The sequence below is a fragment of the Coenobita brevimanus genome, chromosome 88 (assembly GCF_032717465.1).
Source record: "Coenobita brevimanus isolate Jiangsu-jjx chromosome 88, ASM3271746v2, whole genome shotgun sequence".
NCBI lineage: Eukaryota > Metazoa > Arthropoda > Malacostraca > Decapoda > Coenobitidae > Coenobita > Coenobita brevimanus.
The window spans coordinates 665,418-680,553 of record NC_137041.1 but is presented as its reverse complement, the minus strand read 5'-3'; the positions used below and the strand labels follow the sequence as shown (position 1 = coordinate 680,553).

At 40.6% G+C, this 15,136-nt stretch overlaps 1 protein-coding gene across 3 annotated transcripts; it reads right to left on the bottom strand.

The window, feature by feature from the left end:
* Positions 1–1,718: 1,718 nt before the first annotated feature.
* On the bottom strand, positions 1,719–9,912 carry LOC145411121 (putative Golgi apparatus membrane protein-like protein CG5021). Of its 3 annotated transcripts, none has more exons than XM_080281163.1 (8): positions 9,864–9,912; positions 9,246–9,278; positions 5,149–5,216; positions 4,571–4,725; positions 4,199–4,278; positions 3,714–3,839; positions 2,975–3,115; positions 1,719–1,841 (listed from the first exon to the last, which is right to left on the bottom strand). In XM_080281163.1, the coding sequence occupies exons 1-8, from the start codon at positions 9,873–9,875 to the stop codon at positions 1,785–1,787; spliced, it is 672 nt and encodes a 223-aa protein (XP_080137289.1). In that variant the 5' UTR covers positions 9,876–9,912; the 3' UTR covers positions 1,719–1,784. The 3 variants fall into 3 exon arrangements, with proteins under 3 accessions (XP_080137289.1, XP_080137290.1, XP_080137291.1); XM_080281164.1 differs by having other exon boundaries at positions 3,714–3,827; XM_080281165.1 differs by lacking the exon at positions 9,246–9,278 and having other exon boundaries at positions 9,864–9,900.
* Positions 9,913–15,136: the final 5,224 nt, after the last annotated feature.

The window sequence follows — 15,136 nt, the reverse complement described above, 5'->3', positions numbered from 1 at the left end:
ATGAAAATAACAATGACTGTGCTACCGGAAAAGGGGGACCATTAGATGTGAGAAAGAAATGAGTAGAACAGTCATGACACAGACCATTTTCACCCAAAAGGTCATAAGTAACTGTAGCTCTGTAACAGTTGAAAATTTTACCCATCCTACTGACATGCCATACTCAAAAACAGCTAAAAAAATAACCCATTGGAGCCTCTTACACATTTCCCTGGACACTCTTTATTCCTAACCTTGTGAACTGATGCATGAAAGTCAAGGAAAGATGAAACCATATTACTGTACTGAATGAGAGAACACAATTACTCAGTATATAACAAATTATTTAACTTTACCCAATATTTACACTTGTTTCTGTAGCTGTAGTTTTTATTTTTTTCAAGCTCCATTCTAACATTAGTGTTCAGGTTTTCTTCTAGGCTTAGAGTAACAATAATATTCATACTCCATAACAGCAAATGGCCCATGTTTCTATTATACTAAACATTTGCTTATTTGGGATTAATTCCTATAAAAAAATATCCTTTACACATATGAAAATAAGTACAAAGCTCTTTAGAATAGAATGGGCATTAATAAAGCAAAAGATTAATGCTTAAGTTTGTCCTTTAACCCCTCGAGTCCACTGATGCCTTTCGAGTTGTTCTTACAACAACCAGATGATTTTTTAAAAACAGATGAAAAGAGGCGGGATTTTTTATTTTTTTTAATCCATACACCAGATTACAGGCATCCTCTGTTCATTAAAAAAATCTGTAACAGCTGGACCTGAACTGATGTAGGCTGAAGTTTAGGATCCGGGGAAGTGAGTTCCAAAGAGAATCAGTTTAGGTGATATTTTTCCTACTGGTGGGGTACGATATAGCCTCCATTAACCCTTTCACTGCTAGAGATAATTCCTTGGCTGAATATACTCAGCCGGTGGTGGACTGATTATATGAAAAGTACATCATCGGATTGAAGGGTTAACCTGGGTTCTGAAAAAATTATCTCCTCACAAATCAGTCTTTCACAAAGTGTCAAAACTGTGCAATAAACCGTAGCACTTAATCCAGAAGCACCACAACTTGTGCATTAAACAGAGTCACTCGAGAAAATAAAGAAAATTCCATCTCTGTGGCTGACAATGCAGCACACCTGATCCCCGACAAACTTTTGGATTTTTTTTTTTTTTTGATGCATTTACCAAGCAATCTTTTCAATGAAATGTACAAAATAGTCTATACAGTCTTTGTTATGTTACTGTACCCCCTGTCCAATAATATCTGGCAAAGGTAACAATACTTACAGGTTATAGCCTAAATGATCATAGCAATATTAATGACCTGGGAAATATACCTGCTTTCTCAATACGGTATAATTTATCACTAGAACATCTCAAAAAGCATTGGGGTATAATATATGGCCTTAGGTATTGGTGAAATCCAACTTAAAAACATGCTGAATCCCAAACCAATTAACTCCTTCAATCCAATTATGCATTTTCTATTTTATTCTGTTCACTTCAACTATGCACAAAACTGCCATCTCTCCATCTTGAATACTGAGCTGCTACGAGAGACTAACACTTACAGGGTTAAATATCAAGTCAGTTAAAGCCTGGAGTAAATTTCCATATGCCGAACAGAAACACCATTCAGAATGCTGTAAAAATCCTACGTATTTTTACAAACATCTATTTAAAAAAAAAAAAAAAAAAAAAACTTACATTATATATATATATATTGTCAACTATCTTGAAGCTCAGTCCTCACTCACTCTTAGCATTTAGATATATCTTGTTTTTAGATAGTGGTGGTGGGCCCAGTTGTAGGGGGTGCTCGGGTAAACATGCTCGTAACCTGCAAAAAGAAAATGGGATGAAATGTTTATGTATCTCAAGAGCTGACAGTATAAAAAGTGCTGGAAAGAGACACCTTCATGTGGTAGCACTGATCCCACTGGGCAACAGTTATACTGACGTCCCAGTGGCGGCAGCTGCCCATACCAGAATTTGTAGCTACACTTTATTCTCATGGTAGTACCTATCTGGGACAATGGTTGCTATCCATCTACTAATGCCTGTATCTGTTCACTGTAACCAGGCATAAAGCTACTATAGTCACAGCGCGCGACTCTGAGGTTGTTAATATCATGCCCTGGCAGCCTACCATTAAAAAGTGCATCCGATTTCGTATATAATATGAGATGCATGTGATTCGTGTATAATATGTTTGTGGACAGTATTTGTGTATAATATATCCGTGCATAATAAAATGATTCGTATATAATATGATACAAACTCAGACGCACTTTTGAACTGCAGGTTGCCAGGATATGATAATGACAACCTCACAGTCATGTGCCATGACTATATCTCTTCATCAGGAATGCCTAACTGTGACAGGAGATTAACACTAGAACAAATTGCTGGTCACAAAATAAGTATTGTATTTTGAATGGACGTACAACCACAGTATCATCTTATTCTGCATTGAGCTATGGGGAATTAAGCTGAAATAGGATTAAATCTCCCCCTTGTGAAAATGAATGAAGAATACCTTTTAACACTTTCTCGTTCACATTCACCCCCTCTCTAACTCACCATATAACCCTTTTCTTTTCTGGCTGTCAGAGCCCTTGGTGCACATTCGCAAAAGCTTTATGGATTCAATGTACCCTCTGTATTTCCAGAGAGTTTGATTTTTTGTGAGGAAATAACTACACTCTTCCTAATCTGACTTTGTTCCAAACTGTCATCTCTCTATCTCAATACTGTGCTGTAACAGGAGATTAACAGCAAAATAGAAAGCTGTCTGCAAAACTGTGTTCTGAAAAGGAGGTAGAACTGTGGCACCAGCTACAGAAAAACAAAATTTGAGTCAAGTTACAGTGAAAAGGGTATAAGGTGATGGAATCAAACACACCTGAGGTACCTAGAGAATGAGAAAGTGTCAAGGGTTATCAGGGTCAAAGAGGATATCAAGACACTTACATTACTCAACATCTGCCGCTGCACGAGCCCTGATGCCACGTTCTTGAAGGAATCTGTGATGCTCTGAGACTTGCCGATCTTGCACCTGATGTACCCATACAGGTTACTGCCACTCAGAGTTACTGCAATTACCACCACCATCTGGAAAGCAAGAGCATTGAGTGCTACAAGTGTAGCTACATTAATGATACAGATACAAGTAGGACTTACTCTTATCAGAAAATGTTAAAGCATAATTTAAAAATAAACAATCGTCAACATAAGTCAGAGGTGGCTGGTTACCCTCATCCACTGCAGATACTGCCATGGGTGTGGTGTGGACACAAAAGATTGGTAGCTGCTCTTGCACCAAGTAGTCCACCTCAATTACATTTAGAAAATCGAAGTCCAGGGGAAGACTATTACACATGCTTACATCTTCTATACAACTACTGTACAATGTATTCCTTGAGGCAAGCTGAACTGTTACCCTTGCATGGCAGTTGGTTTAGAATGAAAATTCTGAATGACCTTCAAAGGCCTAATCAATGTGGTGGTACCAATGTAACTATGCTGCACCACTACCTAGTTATACAAATGTCCCTCAACTCTCTTCCAATCCCCTGAAAAAAGGAGGAGGATGGACTGCAGGAAAGCAACTCTTGCCTGTAGTCCACTGGGTTCACATTTCAGATGAACGTGGCAATACAACTGTTACTACTACTAATACAAAATACAGTAGAGCATAATGATAACTCACAGCCCACTTAAACCTCAGGAAGGATACAGCCACCAGCAGCAGAACAGACCATATGACTGGGAAAGCCACCAATGCGACCCAGAAGACTCGCACCTCCGTTGGAGACACTCTGCCCTGAAGACCACCCTACCATCAGAACAGTTGAGTTACCCATCACACACACACACACACACTCCTTTATAATGCCTCTTAATCTATGTGCACTCAAATAAAATGGAGATGAATGAGCCTCAATTTTTGGCTTTATTTTGTGCTGTTCTCTGTACAAACAACTTGTGGGTTTTTTACCTCTGTTTTTTCCTTCTTTGCATTTAAAATTTTTCAGGTTTCTTGACTCAAACGCCCAGCAAATCTGTCCCACATCATCTACCTAGGCCCAGCACCTTAGACCTACCATTATTATTATTATTAAAGCCCAGTTCCATCAGGTGACAACAAAGGTGCTATGGTTACTGTCAGTGTTGTTCCCTATGTGGTCCACTCACCTTCTTGGCTTCAAACACCCAGTGACTCTGTCCAGCATCATCTATGTAGTTCCACCACCTCAGCCCCACCATTATGCGACCTGAAAGATACAAGTCAACAGTAAATTACTGTACTACTTACTTCATCCATCTATTCCAATACCTTGTAAATTACTTAGGTTTTTCAACTTACAGTATATGCCTTGTATTCTCATCCTCAATTTCCACGTTCATCTAGGATTCTATTCATTCAAGTTTTCGTTGGCCCACTATGCCTCCTCCCACCCTCAAAATCACACTAAGAAATATAAATGAACTAAGAAATAAAAAAGATCAAAGAAATATAAATGCTCAGAGAAATGTAAGAGATAAAAAAATATAAATGATCTAAACCTGTAATATTTTTGACTGTCCAGAAGTCCATGGAGAGGAGGAGTACGATGAGAATAAACGGACCAATGAATCCATCAGTAACCCATGTACACAGTTCGTACACCACCAGCGCTGCCATGCGAAAGAGCAGGTGGAACACTGTCACAAATGGATGTCTGGTGGGGGAATTGACAAGGAATTAGAATACCAAACAGTCACAAATAGATGTCTGGTGGTGGTGAGAGAGAATGACAAGGAAACAGAAAACGACACTGTCACAAATGAACATCTAGTGGTTGCACTGTCATAAATGAAAGTCTGATGGGTTTGTTGGTAGGAAATGACAAGGCCTTAGAATCCTGCACTGTTACGAATGGAGATCTGGTGGTGGTGGTGAGGGGAAGGGCAATAAATAAGAAAACCGTGCCATGAATGGATGTCTGGTGGAGGAAGAATGTCATGAAATTGGAAAATAAAAGGGCTCATGATGGAGAGATGGTAATTTTTATGCCTATTTATAGTGAACAAAGTATAGATTGGACCAGTAGGATTTTATAAAATCTTGTACTAAATAATTCTAAAGATGCAGAGAAACTTACTTCAGTTTGCCCTTTGGTTCATCTTCCTCTCCAAATCCCAATGTTTCTTCATTGTCTAGCAAAGGCACCTGCAAAATTAAACACTGTATCATCATCATCATCATCATCGTACTCATCACTATCATCATCCTCTGCCTCTTCCTTCTCTTCATCATTAAGCTGACCCTTATCCTCACTTAAAAATGATATAAGGAACAGATTAATCATAAAAAATAATAATAAAAATAATGATAATGATAATTTTAGGAGGCCAATGAAGACTGTCTATCCCCTTCAATTCAGAGGTCTCTCCTAAATTGAATAAAATAATCTGGAGACATCAGGAATCAAAATTTAACCCTTCAGTCTGATGACATATTTGCTATTCAATTCCTGCATCTCCTAGCAATTTTATTCAACTTAGGGCTTGTACTGGCTTCACTAAGTTGAGTAAAAATTACCAAGCCTATCTACCTATCTACAGCCTGTTGCTTTAATCCCATAAGAAGTGGCTGCAAACACATCACCTCCATGTTCCACTGTCCTCTGTTATTTAGCTGCCCTCCCTTCAACTCAACCCCCCCCCCCCCTCTATCATACATCTCTCAATCCCATTGCTCCAACTTATCCTTGGTTACTCCTTCCCTCTCCCCTCCTCCACCTCAATCACATGCACTCTTTTGGTTATTCTCTTGTTCTCCATCCACTCCATTTGGTCAAACCATCTCAGAGCATTAATCATTTATTTAATTCTATATTCAATCCCTCTGGATCAAAAAGACTATCTTACACTGAATAAAATGGTATGAAGTCTGAAGAATAAAAATACTAATGGGGTTACAAGACAGAAGGGTTAAAGATTCACTCAATATATGTGTGTGTGTGTGTGTGTGTGTGTATATATATATATACAGTACATCCCCTAGTACGTGCCTATATGGCCGGCAGAGGACGTCACGTACTGTGAATACATAAACTTATGGGAAAAATTACATATGGGCGGCACCCCCCTTCATGGGGAACCCTTGAGATGCCTTCCAGACCTAAGTATTGTACCATACAGGGAAACTATCGAAGACATATTACCTAAGATAAAGTAAACCTACAAGATCATGGCTTTACTAGGTAAATCATTGGTGGTAGGTGGTGGCGACCATCATCCATGCACTTGATGTAGTGCTGCCTACTTCTTCCTTAGCCTTTATCGTTCTTTTTCTGAGCCTGCCCTCTTCTCTTCATATATTTACCATCTTTCCTGTCACTTCTTATTGCTCTTCTTTCCTTTACAGGTGGCTTTACATTGAGTGACATGCCAAATGGTTTCCTGTAAGCAAAGAAACCATTTACAACGCTGGGTGGTAACCATATAACCAATCCATATGTGTTCCCTACGTGTCAACAAGTGGATTGGTGAAGGGTTAGTGCCCCTCCCCATAAAACCAGTAACTCAAAGTCAAATGGCCACCCCTTACGAGATTATGGCGTCTGGCAATAGATAGATAGATAGACCTTTATCTGTTATCGCTTCTTGGGGGGGGGGGCAATGTCGCATATTCAGGGTAATCCTGGATTTGGGCCACTCTTCGCTGCCCGTCTCGCTTACAAAGAGTTCAATTCAAGTACTAATAAAAAATACACTAAAATTACAAAAAATAGGTCCTTGCGTACAAGGGGGATCGCGTACTTGGAACTCGCGTACTGTGGGGATGTACTGTATATATACACAGTATACACATATATATATATATATATATACAGTAATCCCTCTAATATCCGAACGCCCAATATCCGAACATCCCCACTAACCGGACATAATCCTCCTGGGATCCAATATTCCCAAAATGGGCCAAAAACCACAAAAAATTCGAAAAAAATCGGAATTTTTTCCCTCCCATAATTTGAAATTCCCGCCTGGCGCCAAACAGCTGTTACACCATGGTCCCTTCACTCCTTCCTTCCTCCCCCTCCCCCCTCCCCTGTCAGGTTGCCATTTGGTATTTTTCATTACCAAGTGTGGGCCAATTTGGTAATGAAAAATCGTTTGGTAATGAATTAAAATAATGCATTACCAAATGGATTTTTCACATGTATGAGGATACACAGGATGGAGATGGTGGATTGTTTGCTCTCTCTGATTAATCTGTTACCCTACACAGTGTGAAAATAATCAACATGGTGTTAGTTATAAGGAGAGTGATTACATGTATTTCCACTTGTATATATAATTAGTGAAGAATATATGCTAGCTTTACAAATTTGGTAATGAAAAGTTATATTTGACAATGAAAGTTGAGGAGATTGGTAATGTGGCTGTTGCGATCTGGCAACTGTGTTACCCCACCAACATCAACAGTCACAGCTTAACTCCGATGGAGAGCAGATACTCATAACAGTGCAAGCCACAGGTGCTTGTTTTTTGTGAATAAACAGTGAATAAACTGCAATACCTTGCCACTAGAACACACAGGAATTTACAGTGTTGTGCAGTGTTAAGAAATTAGAATTTAGAGTGCAGAGGATTAACTGTGGACTGCAAACTGGCGGTTCAAACCAGTCCAAGAGCAAGGGACTTGTAAGTACCCAGAATGTTTAATATTGTATAAACTCACCTCTAAAACCTCATTTTATGGTTCTTTTGCATTTATTTCAGTCTTTTATGTCCCTTATTGGTGTGATTTGGGTCTTAAATAGGTGCAATGCATGTCCAGAGGGAGTTGTATAGGTGTTTTTCAGAGTCAGGGTCCATAAGTACAAGTCTATAAGCTGGGGCCCAATATCCGGACAGGACCACTATCCGGACCTGCCTATGGCTCTATTGATCCGGATATTGGAGGGGTTACTGTATATATATATATATTCTGAATATCACAACAGAGATACTCGACTGTATACTCTTCACACACTCAGGAGATTGCTACAGCAATAACATATGAGGCCATTGTAATCTTTGTAATAAGGTAAGGTAACTATCACAACTAAAAAAAAGCTAGCAAACATGCAAACAGCTGTCATGCCTACACTAAATGCAATCAGCTTAGTCATCTCTACGCTGGTTTAGCTTTGTTGTTGTTCTGGACCCAGGCTCATCTGAATATGAATCCAATGGACTGCAGGATGATGTTGCCCTTCTCCAGCAGCCCATTAACCTACTAAATTGGGGGGGAGAGGAAGGGAGCTGAAGGGTGTTTGTACAGTATAACCAAGCAGTGGAGAAACCCAGCCAATAAAATTGCATGGGATCTACAGAAACACTCAAAACAAATTACTGTATATGAATGATATTTAATAATTTCAGCCTACTGAATGCATATGTGCATGGATTTTTTTTCTGCATTTAGGGGAAAATACACAATATTTCAGTACTGTACTGGATTGCAGCTATGAACTCCAAGCTGTTTTAAGGTTTGTCTGTGATGATAAGTTGATAACACATGTAAGCTACTGTAAGTTAGACAAGTTCCAAACATGAAGTGTGTGCTACTAGTGTAAATTTGAACATCTTCACATCCCTCGTACAATTTGTCACTAAATTTGTATCTTTATGGGAATGCACAAGATATGGCTGGCAATGGATTAAAGTTTTAAAATGGGTAGCATGCACAGATATGGATTATGCAGATCAGAGTACTGTACGGTACATCCACAAACACAATACAACCAAAACATACTCAATTACAATAATCTAACAGACAAGGATCATGCTTCTAACAGTAAATAGTAAGGGCTGTATTTTCAGTGGCATAGGAGGCACTGTAATACCTCTTTCTTGGTCATTTATTTTGTATATTACATTCTGGCAGTCTCTAGTTTATTTTTTCATATTAATACCTCCACAGTTTGCATCAATAACACATAAGCATGTACCATACTGTGGTGTAATGTGCTGAAGAAATCACTTACACAGACTCTTGGGATAAGATCATAACAGTGTGACTTCAGGAATTAGAGACTGAACTGAAAGGCTACTTGAGATCAAGCAGCATAGAAAGCAACCATTAAGTGATCAAGGCCAAAGCATGTAAGCCAATGTTGGAGCCTCCATAAACAAAATGAGAGGCCTTATGAAATCTCCTAAGCCACACAAAATACAAGCCTCAGCTCCCATATTCATCATTTACCTGGTCAAGGTCTTCTCCGTACATAATGGAACTCTAACAGTGAGAAAGAATGGAGAGGGTATTAGTTACGCCTGGGGTACGCTCGCTCTATGTAAGGCACCACACGGTACAAGGGTCGCTTGTGCCACTTTGGCAAATATACTGCATTTATATCTCATCAACACCTATTTCAGGCCTTCTTCTATCATAATATACTTACTTTCACCGTAATTTGAAAAAGGGAACATTCTTGGTCAATAAACTAAAATGATATAGCTATCTAACAGTATCAATTTTCTGCCAGACTTGGCTCGTGGCACGTGTGAAAGCCTCTGTAAAACACTGGTAAATAGCCACAGTTAAGGAAAAGTCCTACACTGATATTACAAACAACTGTCAATGTAATGAAACACTAATGTGGTCCAGACAGAAAATACGAAAAGTCTGGTTAAGGATAATCTTAATAAAAATATCTCCCCCCATATCAAAAGGTAAATGAAAAAAGTTAAATATAGGTAACGTACCTTCTTGTAAATATTCCCACAGTTGGAGGAAAAGGAATTTGGCTACATATACTAATATATCTTATCCCATACCGATACACACTTTGTAAATCAGTAAATTAAACATTTTGCTTACGTTGCTGGCCATGATCCCCGAAGCAGCTGTGCTGATGTCAACATAACATGGCGAGTGTAAAGCTTCCAGGGAATTTTGACAAGGCGAGAGTAATATTTTCAGGGTGTGCGTATTATTATTTTTTTCTACAATATTGGCATATCTACGCAACAACAATACATAACAAAAATACAGAAAACTGAAGGATCTGCTGGTTGTCATAGGAAAAATAAATTGCCGAGCAAGAGATGCTACGAAATCTCCAAAACTAACATAAACATTGGCCCGGTGTGTGTATCTGATACGAGCGTCAAGTAGAAAATTCCTCTTATATCCTCTGTTTCTGCTCTCCAGGGGTCTGTGTGGTACTGGCTTGTCATCTATCTATCGCTGGTGGTAAGTGTAAATTTTCGTGTTGTTTATGTGCATTTGTGCGACGTTAAAATTACCCCAGTTGGTTCCATGTGTCTTTGGTTGTTTTCCAGGTGGCTTTGTAGGTCTCGATACACCTCCTCCAAAGTTATTTGTTTTACGCTTTACTCCTTAATAGTCTTTATGTTCTTGGGTCATTGAATCGCATTCTAGGTGGATTTGGAGACCGTAACATCTCATCCGTAGCGATTAATTCTGCACGTTACTCTGTCCCTTGCTGTGGCACCTGGTTTCTTCATTCCCCTCCTTTTTAATTACAGGACATTGGTGGTTATATGAGTGCTTTGACGATGATGAATAGGAGATGGGTGGGGTACAAAGCTAAAAGTAGTGCATAGTATGAAATGAAAGTAAAGAAATATTTAATAGAGGCCACCAGTCTAAACATCAAATCCAGCACTCACGGTGACCACGGCCGTTATTCTCGTCGGATAGGGAAGCTCCCTAACACATCTTCCTTGGCAATTTATTTTTGGACATGGTTAGTTAATATCCTTGTGTACGTTGCTTACGCAAAGTATAGTATGTCGATGTGTGAAGGATTTGTATAGCACAGAATAGGACAGTAAGTTGTAATAAGCAAAGCAAGTCGTTAAAGAAAAGGTGTTAGGAAGCTTCCTTAACAGACGAGAATGCGGGTTCAAGAGTCAGCTTCTTCCCTACAAGAGTAATTGAAGAGTGGAACATACATACATACTTGCATACATACATTACATATCTGCATACACATACATATGTGCATACCAACATACATATCAGTATACATACTGTACATACATATCAGTATACACACATATGTACGGTACTTACATACACATATACATACATATCAGTATATGTTCATACATAGATGCATACACACATACGTTCATCCTGACCTTCATTACTACATCTGTTGAACATATAGGTACAGTCTCATTACCCTCTAATATGCTTCTGTTGACCAGTACTTGTGGTAAATACTTGATAGGCTATTCTCTTGGACCTTCATTTGGGCATTTTCACAATTATATGGGTTTATTTGGATATTTATGTAAGCTTTTGTTTGTCTTTCGTTTAGGTTTAATTATGTATTTTTCTCGGTTCGAGTGTTTTCTCCTTCATTTTGATTTTGATTTGTGTTTCTTTGGATTATTTCTCAGTAGTTAGGGTGACTGGATAATTACTGGGACAGTTCTCTATTTCTTACTCTGACTTGGCCAATAACTGTCATATATGAGTATGCATCTTCAGTACTTATGTGTGACAGACGATTAACACTTGAATATGATGCTGGTCACGAAGAATTGCTATGAAAAGGATGTAGAGCCGTACCATTGTCTTTTCTGCAAGTGAGGTAAGTGAAAGAAGCCGGAAAGGGACGCAGATCTTGCCCAAGCTAGTGTGAAAGTACTATAGTGATGAAAACTACGGTATGTTGATATTAAGGTGCTACAGAGGACGGTCCATTTATACCACTCCTCGTCCACTCCACCAGCTGCATCCTCGTGTGTTGTGGGGAAGGTTTAGTCGGCGTTATTCATGTCTAACTTGTATTATTTATCCGTTTTCTTCTCACAGTCACACCACTTGTGATCTTTACTGTTTACACACACACACACACACATACACGAATCTGGAATCCCTTGCTTGTGTGATGGCTGATGCTGCGAAACATCCAGGAGCAAAAGGCAGCCCCTCGACAATGCTCAGTTTGCGTTGTGTCCTGCCTTCCACATCTCTCAGACCATCCCAAACGACAGAGAGTATCCTTTCTTCTCGTATTTGTGTGTGTGTGTGTGTGTGTGTGTGTGTGTGTGTGTGTGTGTGTGCGTGCGTGTGCGTGTGCGTGTGCGTGCGTGCGTGCGCGCCCTCCATACTGCCATCCCACAAGAATGATCACGTAACACCGTCCATCGCCACGCCCGGCAGAGAAGAGTCGGCGAAATTTTGCCCATAGCCATACCTCTTGGGCAAATCACGGGGGCGGGCGTATCCCAGCATTTTACGGGATTTTACGGGCGTATGCGGATCCAGGACCGTAAAACGTGCGTAACGGGCCGCCCATAACAGTTTCCCCGTGATCGCTAGCCCGGGCAACGGCTGGGTGAGGTCTCGTGAATCGCTACGCCTGGTTGGGAACTGCATCGGGCTTCACAGTTCATTAATAGAGAAGAAGGAGAACGATCAAGGGAGTGCCCAGTATAAAAATCAGCCCATACATCCAGCCACTATCAGTGAAGCCTCGGAATTCATAACTGCCTCAAAGAAATAAATATGTTTCTGTGTATCTGTTTATTTATCTTTATCTGCCAGTCTGTCTGTGTCCCCCTCTGTCTGTATGTAGCGAGACGCTTTAATCCCAGTGAAGGTGGCCACAAACAAATTGTTTCCATGTCACTTTATCCGCTGCCATCAGTCTGCTCTTCCTCCACCTCCCACTGCCATCATTCATATATACCTCTCCATCCCATTTCCCCACCTCATCTTTAATCTCAGCCTTTTCTCCCCATCTGCCTAACACACATGCACTTTCCTATCGTTCATTCACCTTTGGCCAGATTTTCGTCCTGTTGCATCATATTTAACTTGGTTCATTGTCAGAAACTGAGAATGCTGCTGCCCAACATCCATTTCACAGCACTTCTTCGTGATTAGCGCCATTTTCCTGTATAGACTATTGTTAGAACTCAGCACTCAAGACAGAAGGATGGAAGTTTTAGGCGAAGTTAAGGTAAAAAGAGGATAGTCAGTCTCTCACTCCATTCTGTCCACTTGACCTAACCATCCACACCATCACAACCATCACTAATTTTAATAATGATGCACACACAGTTTCAGTATGGTACAGAACAACACTGATAATTTCGAGAGCGACATTTCCACACATTTCAGTGCAGGAAGGATTAGCAGAAGAAACTGTGTGTGTGTGTGTGTGTGTGTGTGTGTGTGTGTGTGTGTGTGTGTGTTTTGTGTGTGTACATTATGAGAGATGAAGACAAAAACAGTAAAGATAATGGCGTGAAGACTGTATTTGTGTGTGTGTGTGTGTGTGTGTAATAATTTCACCTGGTCGGTCAGGATCACTTGATGGTCGTGATCGTCAGCTTTTACCCTCTCGGAAGGGAGCTGAGAGCTCATATAGTCCGATCTAAGGGCAAGGCTGTAACCTTCACACACGCACACACCCATCCCCTTGCTCAAGGGGGACAGTAACCACCCACTTCGTCAGTGAAACTTTTCGCAACCTGATTGAGGCGCGAACTCCCGTCTACCAGATGGCAAGCGAGAACGTTACCACTGTGCCAGCGAGCGGTGTGTGTGTGTGTGTGTGTGTGTGTGTGTGTGTGTGTGTGTGTGTGTGTGTGTGTGTGTGTGTGTGTGTGTGTGTGTGTGTGTGTGTGTGTGTGTGTGTGTGTGTGTGTGTGTGTGTGTGTGTGTGTGTGTGTGTGTGTGTAAACTCTCAGGACGGCATAGAGAATAGCTTACAAAAAACGTTTCTTTCCTTGCTAAAGACTCCGACGAAATTATAGAGAGAGAGAGAAATTCCTCCTCTTCCTCCTCCAACTCCAGCACTCCTAGTTAGTATAATTAAATAAGCAGTCTGCCAGTTTATCTTATTAATGAGGAGAAAACAACTTAACTTCTTTACAAATTAGATTAAACACTCTTAGGTTCCTCTTCACAGATACAGTACTGTGTCGTGGAATGCGTCTCCTTGGTTACTAGTCATAACCTTGCAGTACTAGAGTTGACTCGGCCATGAGAGGGTGAATAGTACAATTATTAATGAAAATAGAATATATGGAAAAATTTATAAATGATGGAGAGAGAGAGAGAGAGAGAGAGAGAGAGAGAGAGAGAGAGAGAGAGAGAGAGAGAGAGAGAGAGAGAGAGTTAATGGACGGTACTTTTGTGACCCGTACTCTCATTAGCTAAAAGGTATTATTCGTATATATACACACACACACACACACACACACACACACACACACACACAGTTATCCAGATTATACAGACCGTGTGGGCCCGTATGACCACCACCACCACCATCCTCCTCCTGCTCCTCCTCCTCCTCGTTCTCCTCCTCCTCCTCCTCCTCCTCCTCCTCCTCCTCCTCCTCCTGCTCCTCCTCCTCCTGCTCCTCCTCCTCCTCCTCCTCCTCCTCCTCCTCCTGATCATCATCATCATCCTAGGAAAGAAAAAATCGTAGGAGATAAAGTAGCTTAAGAGGCGAGGGACATGGAGATTACAGAAGGAGAATGGCGGAAGTTGTAATGAGAATGAGGGGAAAGGAGATGAGAGAGAGAGAGAGAGAGAGAGAGACAGACAGACAGACAGAGCTATGGCTTTGGATTGCCTCTCTCACAAATCCCATCCAACCAGTCACTGTCACGTTGTAACCAGTGTGGCTCTCTCTCTCTCTCTCTCTCTCTCTCTCTCTCTCTCTCTCTCTCTCTCTCTCTCTCTCTCTCTCTCTCTCTCTTTGTATTAAAGCTACATCGTGACAGTATGTCCAAGCAGGTGTCTGTCTATGAAAATTCAAGTTAGCATTCAATAAATCGTGTGTGTGGTATAATATTACAGACGACGATCATGTGACCCCTTGTGTGTAGCTGTCTTGCATGTAATTACTCCCACGTGGCTATAATCCCTAACCCCTTTCAGTTGAGTTGGTGGTCAGTTGTAGTCTGATTGGAGGGCCGATTTGTCTAGTAATCAAGGAGACTCAGTGCTGCCTCATATCTAAGTCTCATCGAAATTTATTGAGCAGCAGCATCGTATTTAAATTGTGGGAGGGGTCCAGGTCCTTGACATGAAGGCAGACTGTCAGCAGGATATGGTTTTACGCTGACGAGGAGCTTACATATGGTGGTGCTGTG

What these genes read in the sequence shown, in the direction of transcription:
- LOC145411121 (XM_080281163.1), bottom strand. An exon ending in GACAGTCAAAAATATTACAG is followed by an intron (nt 4,279 to 4,570) that starts GTTTAGATCATT and finishes TGTATCTTTCAG; the next exon opens with GTCGCATAATGGTGGGGCTG. An exon ending in GGGTGTTTGAAGCCAAGAAG is followed by an intron (nt 3,840 to 4,198) that starts GTGAGTGGACCA and finishes TTCTGATGGTAG; the next exon opens with GGTGGTCTTCAGGGCAGAGT.